Genomic DNA, 22,882 nt, shown 5'->3' with positions numbered 1-22,882 from the left:
TAAAACCTATGCTCTGATACCAAGTTGACAGGACCCGACCCAATTTTCTCTTTGAAAACCGAGCCGACTCCTGTGCGTGTCCGACACCTGGCGAACGTCGGACACAAATGACCTTTTTACCCTTTTCTTAATTAATTTCCTTCCGACTTCTGCCAAAAATTCGGCAGAGTCTCCCCTGTAAATTGACCAAATCCCAAGTCTTCCACCTGTCAAAAAGTCTCAAAAATCCTACCAACCGCCAGACTAAAACAACAAATACAACTTAACTCCAGTTTCTCAAGTCCAACGAGATATCAGAGCATATTTACAAGAAAAATTACAACGAACTCCTACACTTTGGTGGTGGGTCGGAAGCTAAGCTGATGGCCCGGGTGGTTTCCTTCGTTCTTCTATGGCCTGGGGGCGAAAAACAAGTTGAAAGTGTGAGTGGACAAAAATAATGCTCGTAAAAACATTTGAGAACATAATAACCCCCGTTTGAAAAACGCATAAGATGTTCAAATAAATATAGATAACATGATTATAACACACATACTAGACAAAGATAGATCAGTATAACTCAAATGAATTTACTAATAAAAATGAGTAAACCATAACTGCATCAAAAACTTTAAAATCCTTTAAAACTGCCACCGAATTGTACCCCTGATAACCGTCAATTCCCTGGCAGGTCTCGGGAGTCACACAGGCTACCCGAGCCGCAAACTGGCGAAATCAGGGGACTATGATCAGCCTGTCCCGCCGGCAGATTCCTCGGTGACACCAAGTCAACTCGAGTCGCTCTGGCAGGATACAGGGGACCGTAGTCAGCCTGATCCGCAATCCTGGCAGGTCTCGGGGACACAGAGTCACCCGAGCCGCAATCCTGGCAGGTCTCGGGACACCAAGTCTGCCGAGCCGCAAATCCCGGCACTCACGGTCCGAGCGTCCCCGGAACTCGTGAGGCAAGTCAAGTGCACTGACTAACTGAAATCAGACCGGATGTCCGTCGACATCGGTCCAACTCTGGATAATCACCAACTGTAGGGCGGGTACATGGTGGTCTAAAATAACTGTTTCTGATAAAAACTGATCTATTCTGAACTCTGGTAAATCTGAACTAAACCACTAATTTGGCCTCAAAATCACAAATCTGCTGCTTGTCTAATTTTATAAAATAAGGGTATTTGCATCATAAAATTTATGTTGAAATCACTTATTCAAGATCAAATATAAAATATAATTATAAAATCTTTTTGAGAAAGAAAAGTCCACTCACTGCTGGTCCGAGCTAGCTGGACCTCTCGAGGGTCCCTCCTGTGGATTAGCCGGACTCCTGGTGCCTGCTTAATCAAGATTAATAAATTAAACAAGTGCTGGATAAATAAAATTTAAATTAAACACCCTGCCCCCGGCTCCTAGAAATACGTGTGTTTCATCCTGAGTTACTCCTATGCCCACATTAGCCCTTTCTGACACTGGGACCGGTTTTGGAAGGTCCGATGCTCTGTTAAGCGAGAAACCGTCAGATCGGCCGACCCGGGACCTGTGGGGTCCACGGTGTCCGATGGCCAATCTGAGCTTCCCGGAAGGTTTCTCATACAACGGGAACCATGTTCGGCGAATTTGGTCCGAATCGGACGGTCAGATTGGCCACAATCGCGTTATCGCTTAAAACCCTAACCCTAGCCCCAGGGTTCGCGATTCCGGAGTACCCGGGACTCCGATTCGCGATCCGTCGAATCCTACGCAATCCTGAAATCACGTAGACCGACATATCCGAAATTCAGCTCGATCCAACGATTACACGATACTGCACCCACGGATCGTGCGATATGGAAAATCCGTTCGGGGCTCAAACGGATTCCGAATCGAGATCCGCGAAATCTCACGCGCTCGTGACGACACGAGGACCTCAAAACTGGCCAGAGCCATGCCACCACCCTGGCCCACGCGCCTCCACACGCGCGGGGCAGATCGGGTGTCCAAAGCGATTCGGGTGTGCCGAAAAATCGTGGAACGGAGACTCCAAACTCCTACCCTAGGTAAAACACCCTATTTGGAGTCACTTTTGTTCTTGGACTACCCCCAAAAAGTGACCAGAAATGGCCGATCACGGCGGCCGAAGTTCGGCCGATTTTCAAATCGAAAATTGAGCAACCTAGAGGTGAAATCGATCTAAACCCAGCCAACCATCAGTTAGAGCACGAAAAATAGCTAGAAATCGATACCTCACACGACTGATTTGGTGGCCGGATGAGGGAGAAACTGAGGTTGGAAAATCGGCCAAAACTGCTGCGTTTTCCAGCAGTTTCCAGCGGCTCCAGACAGCAGCAGGGGCGGCGGACGGGCTGGGGTTGATGGCGGGAGCTGGCCGGTGCTGCTGGGTCCGGTCCGGAGGGTCGGGGTGGCTTGAGGCGGCGTTGGGGTGGCTTGGAAGGTGGCTGCCCGACTGGTTTTCTGGAACTGTCGGGAGGGAGAGAGAGAGAGAGGGAGAGAGAGGGAGAAGAAAACAGGTTTTTAAAAAAAAAAAACTGATCTCCCAAATTCCCATTTTGCCCTCGTGAGTAATTTGGCCATAATTTCTTCGTTACAACTTTGATTCGGGTCTACTCCGTGTCTACGGACTAGTTTTGCCGTGCTCTACGCAACGGCGCGAGCGGAATTCCCGAATTCATTTTCGATCAAAAAGTCAAATTTTCCCTCTTAAAAAAATGCGATGGCAAAAACGTCTTTTTGCTAAAAGATATTTCTTTACCTTTTAGATATTTTCTTTCTTTTCTAGATATTTTGTTTTGGGTTCTTACATAAAGTATATGTGATTAATTATCTATTGTATTATTGTTTTATAAATATGATAGCATACATACATTTTTATGTTGAAAAAATAACGCACGCATTACTTCTTTTATGAAAAATAATGTACCTAGTATGAATTTATTTATTATTCAAATAATATACCCAACTTTTATAAACGCATTTTGGATATAATTTATCTAATAATTGACTATTATGAAATAATATAACTTGTAATTTATCTATTATGGGTATATTGTAGGTATATTAAAGCCAACACATTTATGGGTATATTGTGAAAATAATTTACCTATTACACCTATCAGGCACGACGAGTGGTCTGTGAAGCTACATCCCTACTCACCTGGTCCATGCACATCGCTCTCTCTAGGAGGTTGGCCGCTTATCCTAGATCTTCGCATTTTCAAGAAGATCCCAAGCTTGATCAAGTTTGGATATATTGTAGGTATATTAAAGACAACACATTTATAGGTATATTGTGAAAATAATTTACCTACCCAACTTTTATTGGTACATTGACTATTCTGTACTTAGTCTGAATTTACCTACCCAACTTTTCACAATATATTGTGAAAATAATGTACCTAGTATTAATTTACTTATTATTCAAATAATATACCCAACTTTTATAAACACATTTTGTATATAATTTACCTAATAATTGACTATTGTGCAATAATATAACTTGTAATTTACCTATTATGGGTATATTGTAAGTAGGCTTAATATCACAAAACGTTCCTAAAGTTTACGAAACTATCAAATTGCATCCTTAATATATTTTTTTTTTGTCATTCGTGGTCCTCAAAGTTAGTGTGTGTTACCACAAATGGTACATGCCTTAGGTTCCGTAAAAAACTATGTTAGTTTGTTGACGTGGCATATATATATATATATATATATCACAAAACATCCATGAGGTTCACGCACCTATCACAAATGATCCTTGTGAAATTTTGTAATTTAAAATTCATAAAATTTCACAGGGACCATTTGTGATTTCACATACTAACTTTGAGGACCACGAATGACACAAGAAACATTAAGGATGTAATCTGATAGTTTCGTAAACCTTAGAGACGTTTTGTGATATTAAGCCTTGTAGGTATATTAAAGCAACACATTTTTTCTATGAGTATTGTACCTTTTAGAATATCTAGTATACATATACATCTATATTATTGGAGGATATGAAGTAAGCTTTAAATATAATTGTAGGATATTATGTATAATAAAATTCATTTATTCAAGCTATAGGAGATTAGGAGGGAATATTTGAAGTAATTTGATTGTAGCCCATTATTTATGGGGAGTGGAAACATAAATGTACAGTGAGGTATTATTCATTTGCCTTAATTAAGTGATTAAAAAAGTTTAGCGACCAAATAAAGATCTTGTGGCATAAATTAGAAGCAGAGTCGCCATACCTAACGCCTACCATTCACGGGACACATGCAATGCTTAAGGTGAAGGTGATGGAGGGGGCCTTATTAAGCAATAATGATATGGAGCTCTTGTGAATGATTGCATGTAATGGAGTGGATGGAGATTGGTTTCATTTTCATGACAGTGCATGTAAAATCAATGGTGCAATTTTTTATTTTTTATTTTTGGATTAAAAGCTATAGTAATTTTATTGATGACACAGAAAAAAGTACAGAGTAGTCGCAATGCCAAATATGAGTACAACATCTTCAGTGACCAAACACAAAAATAAATTGGTTTGATCTGGAGAGAATTACTCATGCCAGAAAAACCTAAAAACTCCAATTTGGCAGACAAGAACCGTATGTACTTAGACTTACAATACAGATCCACCGCGCAACGGCAGTAACGGCAAATCCGCATCCAAAAATCGAACACTAAATACATACATCAGCAAACTCCTATTGAGTTTCTGAGAATTATTAGACTAAAATAAACACAAAAACAAGGACATCGCACCACTTCCTCTCCAGCAAACCAAAGAGACTCGTAGCACCAATATGGCTAAACCTCTTATTTTGCACAGGCAAAACCGGATCCCACACAAACCAGCAACAATCACTTTTTCAACTTCAAACACTGAATTGGAGCAAATTCCATTTGAGTGGACCAAAAGCTTCAACAAAATCATGGCGTCTATGGTAGATTGCAGTACTTGCGTCAAAAACACAACGAAAGCCAAAGAGAAAAGCTGGGTCGACAACACCACACTACAACCATCCCAATGACAGCAAGACACATCCAAGAACAACAAAAGTCACCAAGAACTTACAATAGAAAACACACAAACAAACAAACAAAAGACAAGATTTAGATAAATCTGGGCAAAAGGACCCAAAATCCAAAAATTAGTGGTGCATATTTGGTGATGAAACAGAAGGTAAAGAAATTAACTGGGTAGATGACATTAGCCCACTCATCACTCGTGTCATGTCCAGTCCAATTATTAATCTGGCATGTTCTATACACCTAATTAGTTTGGTTAGAGGACAGTCTAGATTGGCTGCTTGTTTTTATTTAGGTTTATTTATTTTCTCTAACTAAACTACCCAAACCCGATCATTATCTTCACTTCATGTGTATGTAATATGTATTGACCCATGTGATCATTAACGTCCTCAAACGATGTTCTGATTATTATTATTATTTGTTTCTAAATTTAAGTTCATGGAACTACGCTGTTTGTGTGTGTCACTCTACCTACCACGGTAACACCCCCTAAATTATTGTTATTATCTTTATCAAAACCAATCCTACTCGTCGGATCAGAAACAAGAAATTCTACTAGCTAGTAGTCCTGCCCTTTGGTTTGTTAGGTAAGACGAGAGAACACACGCATTCCAAATCATGCAGATTATAGTAGGCAACACACACCACACAGAAATACACGTGCCAGCAAGGCCCTTCTGCCCTTTGGTGGTTAAGCCCTTCTAACACAGGAATTGGTCAGGCACGTGATACCTAGCTACCTCTCCTTCACCTTATTATATAAATACAACTGCTTCTCTTAACATTTTCTCAAACTTACTTACCATTACAACTGTAAACACACCACAACCAGCTCCTAGCCTCCTTGACCTTTCTTGACGATCAGAGAAAATGGTGACCGTCGAGGAAGTTCGCAAGGCTCAGCGGGCAGAGGGTCCGGCCACAGTCTTGGCCATTGGGACTGCAACTCCTCCCAATTGTGTTGATCAGGCCACCTACCCTGACTACTACTTCCGTATCACCAACAGTGAGCACAAAACTGAGCTCAAAGAAAAATTCCAGCGCATGTGTAAGTACCATATATATATATATATATATATATATATATACACACTCTTATTGCAAGGTGTTCTTATTTATGCATGATATAGTTCCATATCTGTGAATATAACAAAATGGGAATTCATTTTGTTCAGTCATCAAAGTGGCAAACAATCTTTCTTTTGACCTTTTTTTATCTGTGTACAAATGGAGTGAAACATTGAATTACTGTGAAGTAACTTTTCTGTGTATGCTTTTTTCAGGTGACAAATCTATGATCAAGAAGCGTTACATGTACTTGACTGAAGAAATTCTAAAAGAGAACCCAACTATGTGTGAGTACATGGCCCCTTCCCTTGATGCCAGGCAGGACATGGTGGTTGTTGAAATTCCAAAACTCGGCAAAGAAGCTGCCACCAAGGCCATTAAGGAATGGGGCCAGCCCAAATCCAAAATTACCCATTTGGTCTTTTGCACCACTAGTGGTGTGGACATGCCTGGAGCTGACTATCAGCTCACCAAGCTCTTGGGCCTACGCTCATCCGTCAAGCGCCTCATGATGTACCAACAAGGATGTTTTGCCGGCGGCACGGTGCTCCGGTTGGCCAAGGACTTGGCCGAGAACAACAGGGGTGCCCGTGTTCTCGTTGTGTGCTCGGAGATCACAGCGGTCACCTTCCGTGGGCCCAATGATACCCACCTTGACAGTTTAGTTGGCCAGGCCTTATTTGGTGATGGTGCAGCAGCTATTATTGTGGGTTCGGACCCAATTCCCGAGATCGAGAAGCCCCTGTTTGAAGTGGTGTCAGCAGCCCAAACCATCCTTCCCGACAGTGATGGAGCCATCGACGGACATCTCCGTGAAGTTGGGCTTACATTTCATCTGCTGAAGGATGTTCCGGGGCTTATTTCGAAGAACATAGAGAAGAGTCTGAACGAGGCCTTCCAACCTTTGGGCATCTCGGATTGGAACTCCCTATTCTGGATTGCACACCCAGGTGGCCCAGCAATTCTAGACCAAGTAGAGGCCAAATTAGCCCTGAAGCCTGAGAAATTAGAGGCGACAAGACACATACTATCTGAGTACGGAAACATGTCGAGCGCCTGTGTGCTATTTATTTTGGATGAGGTAAGGAAGAGGGCTACCAAGAAAGGACTAAAAACCACAGGAGATGGACTGGATTGGGGTGTGCTGTTTGGGTTTGGACCAGGACTCACTGTTGAGACCGTGGTGCTTCACAGTGTGGGCTTGAATGCTTGAAGCCATCATCAGCAACATCAGTGTGGTTGAATTTTATGCATCTGCTTCTTTGGTATATTATGGATTGTTTCTACTTTTCTGGTTACTGTGTTTTTGGATTTTATTTTTTTAGTTGGAAACGTGTGTGGGCAATGGGCATCATGGGGTACACTTTAGTGCAATGGTTGTGTCTACTTTCATGCTGCTTGGCTTACATCGGTGTTTTAGAAAAGAAAAGAAAAGTTTACTACATCGCTGAAGACAAAAGGGCCATGTAACGACTTATATATTGATGAATAATATATATGTTTCAAGCATTTCATGCGATACTAATGTTTTATATTGTAGCTACTTGAACTTGTTTTGATAAATTATTGTAGCCAGAGGAAAGGCCATATAAGTTAACATGTAGTCAAAAATGATTTCAGAAATAAGTAATTTTTTGCGGACAATATCTCTTTGTAACTCAATATGGAATGGCCTTGATAATTTCATGATTCCAAAACCTTCGTTTAACGTTATTATCTAGAGCACTCTGTCTTTTGCAATCGATAATTAATAGGAAGAAACATGATCACTGGAAGACAATGAGCAAATAATTACGTCTACCAAAACAAATACAAGAAAAAATAAATATCTATGTGTACAAGTTAATATGTAGTCAGAATTATGAATAACGACAGAAATAGTCACCAACCAATCGACTCTTTACTTTGAAAATGACATGTATGTGAGAAATAAAAACTACATTGGAAACTCGAGTATACATTTCCAAACAGAACACGTTATCTCTCAACCCTCACATGTTGCTTTTGTGGCCTCTGACGATCAAATCTCCGAGGCCTTCTCTAAAGGGACAATGTTTGGCTGCTGCCACAAGATAATACAATACGTGTTCGGCTCCTGACAAAGATGTAGCCCTCTTAAAACACGACACGTGTTTCTTTTTTCTTTTTTTGTTTCCTCTCCTCCCCCAGCTCTCTCCTCTCATCTTCCCATCTCTGTCTCTTCCCCTGCAACTCTTTAGAAGAAATTTTCAGCCCCTTTCTCTTCCCATCGCTGCTCCTCCATCAGGCCTTCTCCAACCCATGAGGGGCTAAACTCAAATTTTCCTCCTCTAAAAAGTAATTATTTGGATTTTGCTCGGACTCAAATCATTCTTTCTTCCAACCTTACGGACTCAAATTTTAAGTCCACAACTTTATTAAATTGTTTAAGAATGGTTTCAGCCGTTGGATCTTTTTTTTTACCATTAAAATAGTTTATATTTAATCTAGATTGTTGATTTAAGTTACATTTAGAATATTAAAATTTAAATTAAAAAAATCAAATTCAATTGTACAAGCAGACAAACAGCAACTTGACAAGTGGCTAGACAAGCAGCCAAACAGCAACAGTCCAGCAGGTCAGCTGGGGCCCACGTCAGATGTTGTGCACATGAGGTTGTTTTAGGTGCAGTGGGCTCCATTAAATAGTGTTGGGTTCAGGCAATACTTAGACCCATATATGGGTCCAAATTTGGGTTTTTTTCAAATTTTGGGTCCTTCATTTTCTTGGGTTGGGAGAGATTTTGGGCAATATAGGGTTTAGGGTATAATATTGGTACATAATTGTGGATTCAATGCGAAAATTGTTATGGATTAAATTATAAAAAAAAATTTAAAATTTAAAATGAATATTTGTGAACAGTGTGGATGTCATTTGAAAATGAGTAGTTTCGATAGAATCGAACTATCTATGGGGTATTAGGCATCAAAAAAGCTGTATTTGCCAGAGAATTGGGGGTTCCTATCGTAATGCATGATTACTTAACAGGGGGATTCACTGCAAATACTAGCTTGGCTCATTATTGCCGAGATAATGGTTTACTTCTTCACATCCACCGTGCAATGCATGCAGTTATTGATAGACAGAAGAATCATGGTATGCACTTTCGTGTACTAGCTAAAGCGTTACGTATGTCTGGTGGAGATCATATACACGCTGGTACCGTAGTAGGTAAACTTGAGGGGGACCTACTTCAAGCATTGGATCTTTGTCTCAGTTAAGAGGAGTCATGGAAAGAACAGGTTCAAAATCACGATCAATTCCTTTTTCAAATCCTGCTGCAGCTGCACGCGCCCTTCCCGCGTGCCATAAATGACCTACGAAGAATCCTAGAACAAAATGAGAAGTAGCTAACCAACTTCTAGGAGAGACATAATTGACTGCATTGATCTCGGTAGCTACGCCATCCACGGAATTTAAAGAACCCAAAGGAGCATGAGTCATATATTCTGCAGATCGCCGTTCTTGCCAAGGCTGTATGTCTTTTTTCAGCCTACTCAAGTCCAAACCATTAGGACCCCTTAAAGGTTCTAACCAGGGAGCACGCAGATCCAAGAAACGCATAGTTTCTCCTCCAAAAATTTTAAGTCCTTGGGTTGGAGATGGCCACCCAAACACTGTGTTGATTTCTCTCTTTTCTAATTTTTAATTTTATTGAGTTATTTATTGGGGAGTTCTAGAATTTTTGGGAATGGTTGAAGAATAGGGTACAACTTGGGGTAGAAAAAATTTCTCCGGCGTCACTTTCTCTCCTCTATATCTGAGTTGCACAGAAAGAGATGGAGAGATAAGACAAAATAGAGCACGGGAGGAGAGGAGAGGCGAGGCGAGTGGGTGAGAGAGAGAGAGAGAGAGAGAGAGAGAGAGAGTCGGTGAAAGATTTTTTTAAAAAAAAAAGAAAAAAAAAAGATTAAAAAAAACAGGTGTTATTTTGTAAGAGGCTACATCTTGTCTTAAGAAGGAAATCATGAGCCAAGCATTGTCCTTTCTAAAGGGTGGTCCTTGCCTGGTTTTTTTTTCTTCTTGATCTCCAAACTTCGTGTTGTACCTCTCCCATTTACTTTGTTGGGGGTTGATAAACTAACGTATCCAATTATAATTAGGGTGCTACTCAGAGTTCTATATACCAGCTCTTGTGCTTGAAAATGCAGCAAAATGACTTCTCGAGGATGATGGAAGTTTAAGAGGGGATAATGAAGATGAATCCTTATCATTACCATGGAAAACTAGACTACAATTACCCTTCATCGCGAGGGTTGGGGAGGGTTATGGTTTTGATTATATCATTGATTGTAAATTTATTTACTTACCAAATGTATCCAGCGACTGAGGTTACTCCACCGTCACTTTCTAATTATTACATATGCAATACAACTGTGCTCGCTGTGTAAGTTCGAAGTTTGAACAACTTTTCTATTCTCTCTGCGTATTTACTAGTGTGTGTGTGAGAAATTCACTTTTTTTTTTTCTCAATTTAGACTATTGCTTGTATTTTTTTTTTTAAAAAAAAAATGTTAGAGAGACCAACTTGTGTACTATATCTCTAATAGATGTGAGACCCATTGTATTGATGGGTTCTACCTCTATTAAAGAGATAATATACAAGTTGGTATCTAAAGATGGTCTCCCCAGCATGACCCAAAAAAATAATAATGACAAACAAAATAAGTAAATATGGTGCACAAAGAAATTACTAAAATGACAACCATTAATTGAGTGATTAGATGGATTCAAATTCAAGTTATATATATATATATATATATATATATATAATGTCGACCATAGTCAGATTATGATCATAATCCATCTTTACCCAAAAAAAAAAAAAATCATTGAATTTAACATCATTGTGAGCTATATATAGCTAATTTATGTCGGCAAATGAATTTTAGTAGTAAACATACATCTTTTTATTTTCTAAATTCAGGTTCATCTCCAACTAAGCACCCATTGTGTGTCACTATGCCTACCACGGTACCACTACAAATTGTAGTTATTATTTTCCATTTTGAAATTTATATTTATCAAAACCAATATTCTAACCCGTTGGATAAGAGAAAAAAACAAGAAAATAATAAAATTTGGGACCATATGATTAAATCCTAAATGCATTCACCGACTTATCAGTACCCTCCGATCGAATTGAGAAAAAATTAAATGAAAGTTGTTGATGATATTTTGGTTTGTTAGGTATAACGTGAGAACAAGCACATTCCAAATCATGAAGATGTTTGTAGGCAACACATACCACACAAAAATGCACGTGCCAGCAAGGCCATTTTGGCCTTAGGTTGTTGAGCATTTACTTTTCTAACAAGGGAATTGGTCAGGCACGTGATACGTAGCTATCTACCTCTGTTTCACTTATTATATAAATACAACCGCTTCTCTTAACATTTTCTCAGACTTACCATTGCAACTGTAAACACACAACCACAACCAGCTCCTAGCCTCCTTGATCTTTCTTGACGACCGGAGAAAATGGTGACTGTCGAGGAAGTTCGTAAGGCTCAGCGGGCAGAGGGTCCGGCCACAGTCTTGGCCATTGGGACGGCAACTCCTCCCAATTGTGTTGATCAGGCTACATACCCTGACTACTACTTTCGTATTACCAACAGTGAGCACAAGGTTGAGCTCAAGGAAAAATTCCAGCGCATGTGTAAGTACCAATATCTTCTCCTTTTTTCTTCTTCTTATCTTTCTTTGAACATGATCCGTAGGCAATTACTTGTTTAATTCCAGGAAAAAAAGGATATCATGAATATCTGCAAGGTGTTTGATAAATTTTCACTTTTATTTATTTATTTATTATTTTGGATATATGCATGGCTTAGCCTTTGTGCATGATATCTGTCTGTGATGTGAAAATGACAAAATGGGAATTTCAGAAAAAACATTACAAGAATTTGAATACAAACAAAACAAATGTCACAATTATTATTTTCCACTTAATCGTTGTGATAGTGAGTTGTTTTAATTTCATATCGTACTCTGCAGTCTGCAGCAGTCACTGTACCTTTCTAATGCAATTCAAGCACTTTCTGGCATGACATGATAACATAGTAATTGGGAAAAGGACACCAATTAAAACCGCCTTTGCAGCAGCAGTGGGCCATTTTAAGTAAAGGATTCTTTAGGAAATCAAAAAATAAATAAGAGTAATTTTGTTCATTTTGACTTCTTTTAAAAAAAATTTCTCTCTTTTGGTTTTTTCCAAAGTCTCCCGCCATTTTAAAGCCACAAACAAATTAATTATAAATCATAGTCATGCGCAATCCTCAAGACAAGTGTAACTGTTCTGTTTTATGCTTTTTTCAGGCGACAAATCTATGATCAAGAAGCGTTACATGTACTTGACTGAAGACATTCTGAAAGAGAACCCAAGTATGTGTGAGTACATGGCCCCTTCCCTTGATGCCAGGCAGGACATGGTGGTTGTTGAAATTCCAAAACTTGGCAAAGAAGCTGCCACCAAGGCCATTAAGGAATGGGGCCAGCCCAAGTCCAAAATTACCCATTTGGTCTTTTGCACCACTAGTGGTGTGGACATGCCTGGGGCCGACTACCAGCTCACTAAGCTCTTGGGCCTCCGCCCGTCCGTCAAGCGCCTCATGATGTACCAACAAGGGTGTTTTGCCGGCGGCACTGTGCTCCGGTTGGCCAAGGACTTGGCCGAGAACAACAGGGGTGCCCGTGTTCTCGTTGTGTGCTCGGAGATCACAGCGGTCACCTTCCGTGGGCCCAATGATACCCACCTTGACAGTTTAGTCGGCCAGGCCTTATTTGGTGATGGTGCGGCAGCTATTATTGTGGGTTCGGACCCAATTCCCGAGATCGAGAAGCCCCTGTTTGAAGTGGTGTCAGCAGCCCAAACCATCCTTCCCGACAGTGATGGAGCCATCGACGGACATCTCCGTGAAGTTGGGCTTACATTTCATCTGCTCAAGGATGTTCCCGGGCTTATTTCGAAGAACATCGAGAAGAGTCTGAACGAGGCCTTCCAACCTTTGGGCATCTCGGATTGGAACTCACTATTCTGGATTGCACACCCAGGTGGCCCAGCAATTCTAGACCAAGTAGAGTCCAAATTAGCCCTGAAGCCTGAGAAATTAGAGGCGACAAGACACATACTATCTGAGTACGGAAACATGTCCAGTGCTTGTGTGCTGTTTATTTTGGATGAGGTTAGGAAGAGGGCTGCCGAGAAAGGACTAAAAACCACCGGAGATGGGCTGGATTGGGGTGTGCTATTCGGGTTTGGCCCTGGGCTCACTGTGGAAACCGTTGTGCTTCACAGTGTGGGTTTGAATGCTTGAAGCCGTGAACATCATCACTGTTGATTCATTTCGTATGCTTTCTTCTATATGTATTGGCTCCACTTTTTCTTTGGTTTTTCCGGATTTATTTTCTTCTTTTTTATTTTTCTCCTCTTTAAAACCTAAGTGGGCGTCATGGGGTGAACTTTGGTACAATGGCTGTGTTTACTACGTTCATGAAGACAAAGGGGACCATGTATTGATGAATAATTAATATATATATTCCATGATTTTCCCTAGATATATTTTTATAATTGCTTAGCTACTCTTCAATGCTTGAGACCACAGTTTATGTTATTAAAAAACGAGCAGACAAACAAATACTATTAATTTTCGCATCTCACCTAATATTGATGGAGAAGTGGATGAAATGTTAGGAAATTTGATGGTTTGGGGAAAATTGACGAAAAAGTTCATAGAAAATCGAAAATTAGGTGATAGTTTCGGGGGCAATTCAACATTTAAATTATTGCTTTAATGCTATAGGGAGTGCTAGCAACCTTCTCTCTAACCTTTTCTTTTGAACCTTCTCCCTTCTTCTCATTACAAGTGTCACTTTCCTTACACTAAAAACAATGTCATTAATGCATCACACAAACTAGTTTTTGTTTTCCAAGTTTATCCTAATTAAATGTATTAATTTTTTTTTTAATAACAAGCTAAATTATTTTTATAACTTTCTTACCACCTTGTTAAAAATTAAATAAGAAAATAAAAACTGAAGTTTTTTTTTAATTTTTAATTTTTCCAAAGAGGCCCGTGCTTTGTTAAAAACAAAATAAAGATGATAACAATGTCATGAAACAAACCTTATTTTTATTTTTAAAAAATATGACGTTTTTCTTATTTTTTTAAATTATTTATTTTTTAACAATGTGCTAAAGAAGTTATAATAAAATTTGAATAAATCGAAGGAAATATAAAAGCCAATACATTTTATAAGGGTAAACTTGGAAAACAAAAACTAAATTGTGTGATGCATTAATGACATTGTTTTAAGTGTAAGGAAAATGACACTTGTCATAAAGATAAGGGAGAAGGTCCAAAAGAGAATGTTAGAGAGAAAGTTGCTAGCATTCCTCATATAGTGTGGTCTAATTTACAAAGAAGAGATCAAACTCGAGCGTAAATAGACGGACAATATTAACCCACCTATGCAAAACTTGTAGCCTTTTGTGCGGATGTAATTGTCCACAACGACTTGACTCCATTTTCTTTTTCATAGTGGCTTATCAAATTGGTACTAAATCCTTATGTGTGGCACCTTAAGGCAGAGAAAATAAAGAGCTCAGTACTGTATAGAAGCTAGAGGATGGAACTCAATGCAGAGAACGAATGATTGGCATGTGTGTGGAGGCAATTGAGAAGAAGCCCACGTCATGTCTAATTTGGAAGAGGCCATATTATTATTAATAATGATGTGGCTCATCGTGTGTTTACTTGCATTGCACATGTTATGTGACTCATCGTGTGTTTGCTTGCTTGCATTGCACATGTTATGTATGTTTTATTGACGACTAAACAATTTTTCTATTTACAAAAATTATCTTAGAAGATAAACAGTTTCAAATTATAACCACATAAATAAAAGAGAATGAAACGATTGAAATTTTCGTGTCTCACATTGAAAACATATCTACGGTTGTTTTTCTAGGACAAATCCAATCCAAGTAATTAGCTGGACTGGATTGATTGATTCATTAATTTTATATAAAAGTCACAAGTGGAATAATGAAGAACAAAAATAAACATAAGCTTTATGTTTGTCCTCAACTAACGCCGGTCTGCGAGGGAATCCCAAGCTACCACACTTCTTAATCTTTCTTTCATAATTTAATTATTTGGGGTCATGCAATCATCCAACTACTCTTTCACTCGCCTACCTCCCCGCCCAAATTATTGCTCACACCCTTTTTCAAAAACATATCGTAACCATCGGATACAAAACAAGAAAAAAAAAAAAGACAACGGTTGACTTTCAAAACTAACAAAAATTTTATCTCTCTTAATATAAACATGCTATTTTTTAAGTTTCTTTATTCTATTATTCCTTGAAACTTCGGTCAAATCTCATTTTACTTTCCAAAGTTACAGTGGCCCATTTAACCCATTTTACTGTGGTTTTGTGTTATACTTTAACTCCCACCATTAATGTTATCCAAAATACTGTCAAAACTACTGACGTGACAGGGTCATTATGGTAAAAGCACACACGGCGGCCAATTGATGAGCATAGTCAGCATCTTATGTGGCAAAATGGACCCCACATGATTTTAAAATCGAAATCTAAGCAGCTCAAGGGGTCAAGTGGACCTCAATTAACAATCTGCTCTCATATTCTTTGATAAAAAGGTTTTTGAACCTAGAAAAAAAAAAAATTTACTTACCACCATTTCGAGGATTGAAGGTTCTATACTGAGAGAAAAATTTCTCCATTTTTCTTACTTTAAAGGGTGTGAAGATGAGGCACGAACCTCCACGAGAAGAAGAGCTAGTCATTGTTGCACCTCATTGCTACTGTGGGAGGCTTGCTCGGATGTAGACTTCTTGGACAAAGCCCAGCCTACTTTGGACTTTCTTTGTGCGTCCAAAGTCAGAGGTAGGTTTTGGACTTGCTATTTTATAGAAATTTGGACAATAAATTGTGAGAATATGATGGAACTTTTGTTTGAATGCAGAAGGGAAAAATGGTTGTGGGTTTTTTTGTATGGGTTGATATTGAAATGCCTCCCCATGAGAGAGCTTTGATGGCTTGGTTGCTGAGGACAATGAGAGAAGTTGAAGATCAGATTGGGCATGTGAGAGCAAGAGAGAAGAAACTGTGGATTGCTATGTTTATAGCCTCTTCATCATCCTCATCATCCTCATCCTCCTCATACATACCATCATAACCAGATTGTTCATCACTCTCATCTTCATTCTCAAATTCAGCAGTTAGGTTTCTTACAATATGTTCCATCTCTTTTCAAGCCACTGTAGTTTCATCCACATTAATAACAATTGGGTGTTCCAAGTAAATTACAATCACTCTTTCAAAGCTAGGAGACACCAAATTACACCATTCAAGTAGTTGAGCATCGCTATATATACACACTTCCTTACCATTTTGTATCCTTGTCAAAACCACTTAGTCATAGTAGCCAAGCTCTTTTGCATACTCGTATATCTCTAACAAATTTATGTAGTCCAGAAGACACCAATCCAAATAATCAACAAAACCCCCACATAAAACCACCACTCATTAAAGTTTGGGGACTTTACCATTCTACCTTTATGGTGTACTTCAAATGTGACTATCCTTTGTCATATGCATAACAGAACATAAAAAAACACACTTTAACCACTGCCTAGTCATAAATACAGTTTTAAAAGGGCAACACAATCACCAAATTACTAGTAAACATACATCAAGCACTAAAAGAACCTTTAAACAAGAAGTAAACATGAAAACATAATAGCAAGACATAGGAGACCACAACAATTTTTAATTCCAGACTTTTCAAACTAACGTCTTTGGACCCGACTCAACAAAGCAAGCATACAATAAAGAAGCTTAAACATGGACCAGACTCTATAAATCTCTCACCTTCATCGATTCCATTTCAGAAGAGAAGGGGCATTTGGGGGGGGGGGGGGGGAGTGGGGTTTCCCTCTAATTGCTACTATAGTGGAAGCTCGTTGGTCCGATGACCTCTCCCTTATGTATAGAGATACTTACGTAATTCTCTGTCTTCAATTATAGTCATTTTTTACATAGTTCTCTCTTTCTTTCAACAAAATTTTCACTTCTCTACCTGAAATAAATAAATAAATAAAGTACCCTATGAAATTTAGGTCAAATTTCAATTTACCCCTCAACCCCCCCAAAGGGGGGGGGGGGAGAGTGGGGTTTCCCTCTAATTGCTACTATAGTGGAAGCTCGTTGGTCCGATGACCTCTCCCTTATGTATAGAGATACTTACGTAATTCTCTGTCTTCAATTATAGTCATTTTGTACATAGTTCTCTCTTTCTTTCAACAAAATTTTCACTCCTCTACCTGAAATAAATAAATAAATAAAGTACCCTATGAAATTTCGGTCAAATCTCAATTTATCCCTCAACCCCCCCAAAGTTAAAGTTGCCCACTTAACCCCACCACTATTAACTATTAAAATTCACAAAAAGTACATGATAAATAAAATATGGAGGTTCCTCAAATCAGGACAAGGAAGTTGCGATGTAGATACTTATAAGTTATAACCTAACATTTCAAGTGCACCCTTTTTTTTTATTTTTAAATTTTTATTTATTTTTACAGCAAGCAATGGATTTCATTCATTGAATAGAGAAAATGATTACAAAGCCCCATTGTGTATAGAGTGACCTCATTAAAACCTTCACGGAGAAAACCACGTGGGACAAAACTCCAGAGTAGAAAAGAGTACCACACACACCCATATAGAAAATTAAAACTGAAATACAGTTAACAGAGAATTCTGCACTAGAGTATCAAGAAGCCACCCAGGAGGCGCTTCCATCCTTTCATACAACACAGAACCTCCATGAGACGACAAAGCAAAGTGAGCAAATTTGTCAGCCACTCCATTCGCTTTTCGATAATGGAGAGAAGAACTGTTGTGCACATGGTTTTTCACATGCATTTTGAGTTACAAAAATATCACACTTGTGGCATATTGATATCCCATTAAATAACAAATTCGCTCGAACTTCTTTAAAAGTGATGCATTTAGCCAAAATCTGCAATAAGGATGGAATTTTGATCACTCACAATCACTCAACACCTTGAGTGAGAAAGCATATATAGTTCGCCAGAATTCAAAGTTTAATTGTCTAAACTTTGAATATTGATAGTTGTATCTTGGAGATAGACGCCTAAAGAACTACAAAATACATATGTAAGGAGTGAATTTCTGTGTGCGAATATTGGACATTGCATATGCAAACCTCTATCATACTTGAAGTGAGTTATTTAAACTCATTCATTTACTTTGATTCTAAGAATTGAATTGTTAATTACTTTTGTTATTATAAAGTTGAGTATCTGATTTATAATTTATGTTATCATATATTCACATATTGATTGTTTCCAATAAATTTGAGAAAGTTGTTCATTATTGTCCTATATCGTTTTATCAGCGTGACTTAATTTTAAATCAGTTATTATCTTCAACGTAACTATTGAAAACGCCAAAATTTAAAAGCCCTACTTCATTCATCATGGATGACGTTTTGTCTCAAATAGTTTCAATGCTGTAACATGTTATAGATATATGTATTTTTCATGTAATGTGGGCGAAGACCAATTCAATATTCTCACTTATGGCTTTGATGGCTTCCATGATCCACTTAGTCGCATGGCCCCAACTAGACATTTTTCATGCCTAGCTACTTAATTTCTTGCCAGCTTCAAAGTGATCGTACGTAAGATAGAAATAGATTTCACATGTTGGTGATGCGAATGTTTGATGGGCAAAGCAGCCACGCCAAACTCAGAAGACACACACGTGCCAGCCGGCTCTCTAAACTCTAAAAACTAGAAGGCTTAAGGTTGGTTGAGGAGGGTGCTTCCACTGAGGCATTGGTCAAGCACGTGATTCTCAGCTACCCTCTTCTCTCTTCAGGCCTCTTTTCCTTCTTTTCCTCCTCATTATATAAATACAACCATTTGTCTCAGCCTTTTGTCACACCCTCCCTCGCTCTCTCTCTCTCCACTGCGTCTGCAACAATTATACAACCTCTCTCTCTCTCTCTCTCTCTCTCTGTGATATATCTTTTGTTTGAGTTGATCAGTTGAAAATGGTGACCGTGGAGGAAGTTCGCAAGGCTCAAAGGGCTGAGGGTCCTGCCACTGTGTTGGCCATTGGGACAGCAACTCCTCCCAATTGTGTTGATCAGGCCACCTACCCTGACTACTACTTTCGTATCACCAACAGTGAGCACAAAGCTGAGCTTAAAGAAAAATTCCAGCGCATGTGTAAGTAGTACTTGTTTTCTACTCTTTTTTCTTTCTCTTCTGATCTACATTCATTATTCTTTTTCTTGTTTTTATTTCATCAGAATTTTTTATAAAAAATTTGGATCATGTTTGTTCTGTGTCACCCCAAAAATAAAAATAAAACACACAAATTTGGGTAGATTTCAGCAAATTGGACACCATTTTATATACACACTTTGTTTTTCACTATTTCAAAGATGTTTGATAATTTTTCCCTTAATTTGTCATTTATGCATGAACATGATGTGATTTCATATTTGTGGGGTTTGAATTCAATAAATTGGTTTTTTTGTTTTTTGTTTTGGGTGCAATAAATAGAACATGGAATTTGAGGTGGGTTAGGTCACTTGGGTTGGAGGAGAACATTAAATATTTACAAGGTCCGCCAAATGGAGAAATGTCTCTCTGTCTCTCTGTCTCTCTCCTCATTGAGGGTTGGGGTTGGGGTTGGGGTTCAATTTCAAAAACTCCATCGCTGTGCCAAAAACAGTAAAAAGTTTGCGTATTGCCTTGCCACTGGATTTGATTTTCAACACTTAATAATTCTTCAGCACTTGTGATTGTGAGGTAACTTTTCTGTTTATGCTTTTTTCAGGTGACAAATCTATGATCAAGAAGCGTTACATGTACTTGACTGAAGAAATTCTAAAAGAGAACCCAACTATGTGTGAGTACATGGCACCTTCCCTTGATGCCAGGCAGGACATGGTGGTTGTTGAAATTCCAAAACTCGGCAAAGAAGCTGCCACCAAGGCCATTAAGGAATGGGGCCAGCCCAAGTCCAAAATTACCCATTTGGTCTTTTGTACCACCAGTGGTGTGGACATGCCTGGAGCTGACTATCAGCTCACTAAGCTCTTGGGCCTCCGCCCGTCCGTCAAGCGCCTCATGATGTACCAACAAGGGTGTTTTGCCGGCGGCACGGTGCTCAGGTTGGCCAAGGACTTGGCCGAGAACAACAAGGGTGCTCGTGTTCTCGTTGTGTGCTCGGAGATCACTGCAGTCACCTTCCGTGGGCCCAGTGACACCCACCTTGACAGTTTAGTGGGCCAGGCCTTATTCGGTGATGGTGCAGCAGCTATTATTGTGGGTGCGGACCCAATTCCCGAGATCGAGAAGCCCTTATTTGAAGTGGTCTCAGCAGCCCAAACCATCCTTCCCGACAGCGATGGAGCCATCGACGGGCATCTCCGTGAAGTTGGGCTTACATTTCATCTGCTCAAGGATGTTCCCGGGCTTATTTCGAAGAACATCGAGAAGAGTCTGAACGAGGCCTTCCAACCTTTGGGTATCTCTGATTGGAACTCACTATTCTGGATTGCACACCCAGGTGGCCCAGCAATTCTAGACCAAGTAGAGTCCAAATTGGGCCTAAAGCCTGAAAAATTAGAGGCCACAAGACACATACTATCCGAGTACGGAAACATGTCCAGTGCCTGTGTGCTGTTTATTTTGGATGAGGTAAGGAAGAGGGCTGCCGAGAAAGGACTGAAAACCACAGGAGATGGACTGGATTGGGGTGTGCTGTTTGGGTTTGGGCCTGGGCTCACTGTTGAGACCGTGGTGCTTCACAGCGTGGGCTTGAATGCTTGAATGCTTGAAGGATGAAGGAATGAAGGAAGAGGAAGCTGCATCTGTCAGACTCGGCGTTGATTTGTCTGCTCTTGTTCCTAGATGTAGTTTTGGTGTGTATTGGGTTTGTTTATTTTGAAGCTTGCGTGGGGCATGTGTCATGGGGTGAACCTTGTTGCTGCAATGGCTATGGCCTGTGTTTACTTTCACGTTGTTTATTACATTTATGAAGACAGGGGAGGGGGTCTTCAATGTTCCATTTCAAATCATAATATACTTGCTTACCTACTATTCCATAATTATATCTCATATGTTTGTACCAAGAGATATGTCCAGAGCTTCAAAAGTTATGAAAATTCTGCTCATAATGTCAAAATCGACTGGTCACTTGCTTCCAGGAACCTTTCCTTCAAAACCGACTAGTTGATTTTTCTTTCTTTCTTTCCAGATTGCTCATTTGAAGGTTTTTGTCTTTTCCGATCAGTTGAATATTTTGAAAATCTTCAACACCATGCAATTTGCATGGAACCCAGAACTTGCAAATTAGGGTGAAATCAAGATGGTGTCCTCTCGAGGCGGCCGCCCAAATCTTATAAATTTCTCTAATAATTGTACAACAATAATTAATGGGGTCACACTCAATCATTTTGGGTAAATATCTTACACATGTGCACATCAACGGATCGTCACACCCCCAATTAACGTTCAATACGGAACCTCTCACAACAATAAACTAGCCTTCAAAGAGCTGAGTATAAACCATCTCCGCCTCTTGAAGAAAGTAACTGCTCCTTGACCCAAGAAATCATACTTTTCTCTCCATATAGTTAAGCTAACTTAGGCATTATTAGAAGCTCTTTGACTCACACCGAGTGTGTTTAAAGACTGAAGATTGTTTTTTATCTTATGGCATGTTTACTAATCCATAACTAGATTAGGAGGAATTGAATTGAGAAGGAGTCGAATTGAGGAGAATTAGATTCCGGATTCCTTTTAAAGTTGTTTACTAAACCATATGGATTGCAGAGAGTTAGATTTTGAATTCCTATTGAAGTTGTTTACTAAACCATATGGAATTGGGGTAGGAGTTGTACTAATTACTAAAATATCCTCGTTGTTGGGTTAAAGTAGATGGCAAATTTAAATTTTTTAAAATTGTGTGAGGATATAATGGGTAAAAATAAAAAATAAAAAATCCTAAAGGGTTAGTTCTCCATGAATTAGAATACCACATTCTACCCAAGAATTGAATTTCTCAAAAAATTAGGAATTCAATTCCTAATTTTATGTGAGCCCCACGTATTTTTTAGTGAAGTAAACGCAGGAATCTTTCAAAGTGGAATTCAATTCTTGATTAGTAAACAAACCATTAGTTTCATAGTGCAAAAGTCTTTTCAGAGAACGTAGGAATTCATTCCTCACAACTGTTATTTTTGAAATTGTATTTGACCCTTAACTTTTTAAAATTAAAAAAAAATTAAACTAAAAAGTTGAAAAACTCCTCTCGTTTCTAGACCACGTCTTGAAATTGTCCGTTTGATATCCCATGTGTGCCACTGAACTGGTTGTTCTAGGCACATAAGATAGAGAAGACCCTGTAGCTGCTGCAACAAGAATTGACACCCAATTGAAGAATCAACATCCAATCCAATTACAATTGGATTTGCCATATTATCATCCAGTCCAATCCGATCCATTTATAATAAATAAACTCTCTGTAAATTTGCATATATAATTCTTGCAACATAGCTAACAACGAAAACCACAATTTGAGGCAGAAATATCCAAGTTGACTACAAAGCTGCTGGAGAAACGAGTGAGGGGAAAGTTGGATGGTTGTGGGAAGGCCATGTGTAATCTATTGTAACTTAGCTTTAGAACCAATAGAAACATGCCAAGT

The 22,882-nt window shown here is 39.0% G+C and overlaps 3 protein-coding genes across 4 annotated transcripts; all 3 read left to right on the top strand.

The window, feature by feature from the left end:
* Positions 1-5,804: 5,804 nt before the first annotated feature.
* Positions 5,805-7,603, top strand: LOC117615385 (chalcone synthase 2-like). The gene is made up of 2 exons (XM_034344458.1): positions 5,805-6,058; positions 6,294-7,603. Exons 1-2 carry the CDS (start codon positions 5,881-5,883, stop codon positions 7,289-7,291), a joined length of 1,176 nt encoding a protein of 391 aa, XP_034200349.1. The 5' UTR covers positions 5,805-5,880; the 3' UTR covers positions 7,292-7,603.
* Positions 6,148-21,284, top strand: LOC117615387 (polyketide synthase 5). Of its 2 annotated transcripts, none has more exons than XM_034344461.1 (2): positions 6,148-6,293; positions 20,006-21,284. In XM_034344461.1, exons 1-2 carry the CDS (start codon positions 6,281-6,283, stop codon positions 21,001-21,003), a joined length of 1,011 nt encoding a protein of 336 aa, XP_034200352.1. In that variant the 5' UTR covers positions 6,148-6,280; the 3' UTR covers positions 21,004-21,284. The 2 variants fall into 2 exon arrangements, with proteins under 2 accessions (XP_034200352.1, XP_034200351.1); XM_034344460.1 differs by lacking the exon at positions 6,148-6,293 and adding an exon at positions 19,117-19,389.
* Positions 11,503-13,656, top strand: LOC117615386 (polyketide synthase 5-like). Its single transcript, XM_034344459.1, has 2 exons — positions 11,503-11,756; positions 12,416-13,656. The coding sequence occupies exons 1-2, from the start codon at positions 11,579-11,581 to the stop codon at positions 13,411-13,413; spliced, it is 1,176 nt and encodes a 391-aa protein (XP_034200350.1). The 5' UTR covers positions 11,503-11,578; the 3' UTR covers positions 13,414-13,656.
* Positions 21,285-22,882: the final 1,598 nt, after the last annotated feature.

The sequence above is a fragment of the Prunus dulcis genome, chromosome 1 (assembly GCF_902201215.1).
Source record: "Prunus dulcis chromosome 1, ALMONDv2, whole genome shotgun sequence".
NCBI lineage: Eukaryota > Viridiplantae > Streptophyta > Magnoliopsida > Rosales > Rosaceae > Prunus > Prunus dulcis.
This window is presented reverse-complemented; position numbering and strand designations above follow the sequence as displayed.

Coding starts and splice junctions, on each gene's coding strand:
- LOC117615385 (XM_034344458.1), top strand. CDS start 5,881: ATGGTGACCGTCGAGGAAGTTCGCAAGGCTCAGCGGGCAGAGGGTCCG. Junction 6,059..6,293: donor AGAAAAATTCCAGCGCATGT/GTAAGTACCATA, acceptor TGCTTTTTTCAG/GTGACAAATCTATGATCAAG.
- LOC117615386 (XM_034344459.1), top strand. CDS start 11,579: ATGGTGACTGTCGAGGAAGTTCGTAAGGCTCAGCGGGCAGAGGGTCCG. Junction 11,757..12,415: donor GGAAAAATTCCAGCGCATGT/GTAAGTACCAAT, acceptor TGCTTTTTTCAG/GCGACAAATCTATGATCAAG.
- LOC117615387 (XM_034344460.1), top strand. CDS start 19,212: ATGGTGACCGTGGAGGAAGTTCGCAAGGCTCAAAGGGCTGAGGGTCCT. Junction 19,390..20,005: donor AGAAAAATTCCAGCGCATGT/GTAAGTAGTACT, acceptor TGCTTTTTTCAG/GTGACAAATCTATGATCAAG.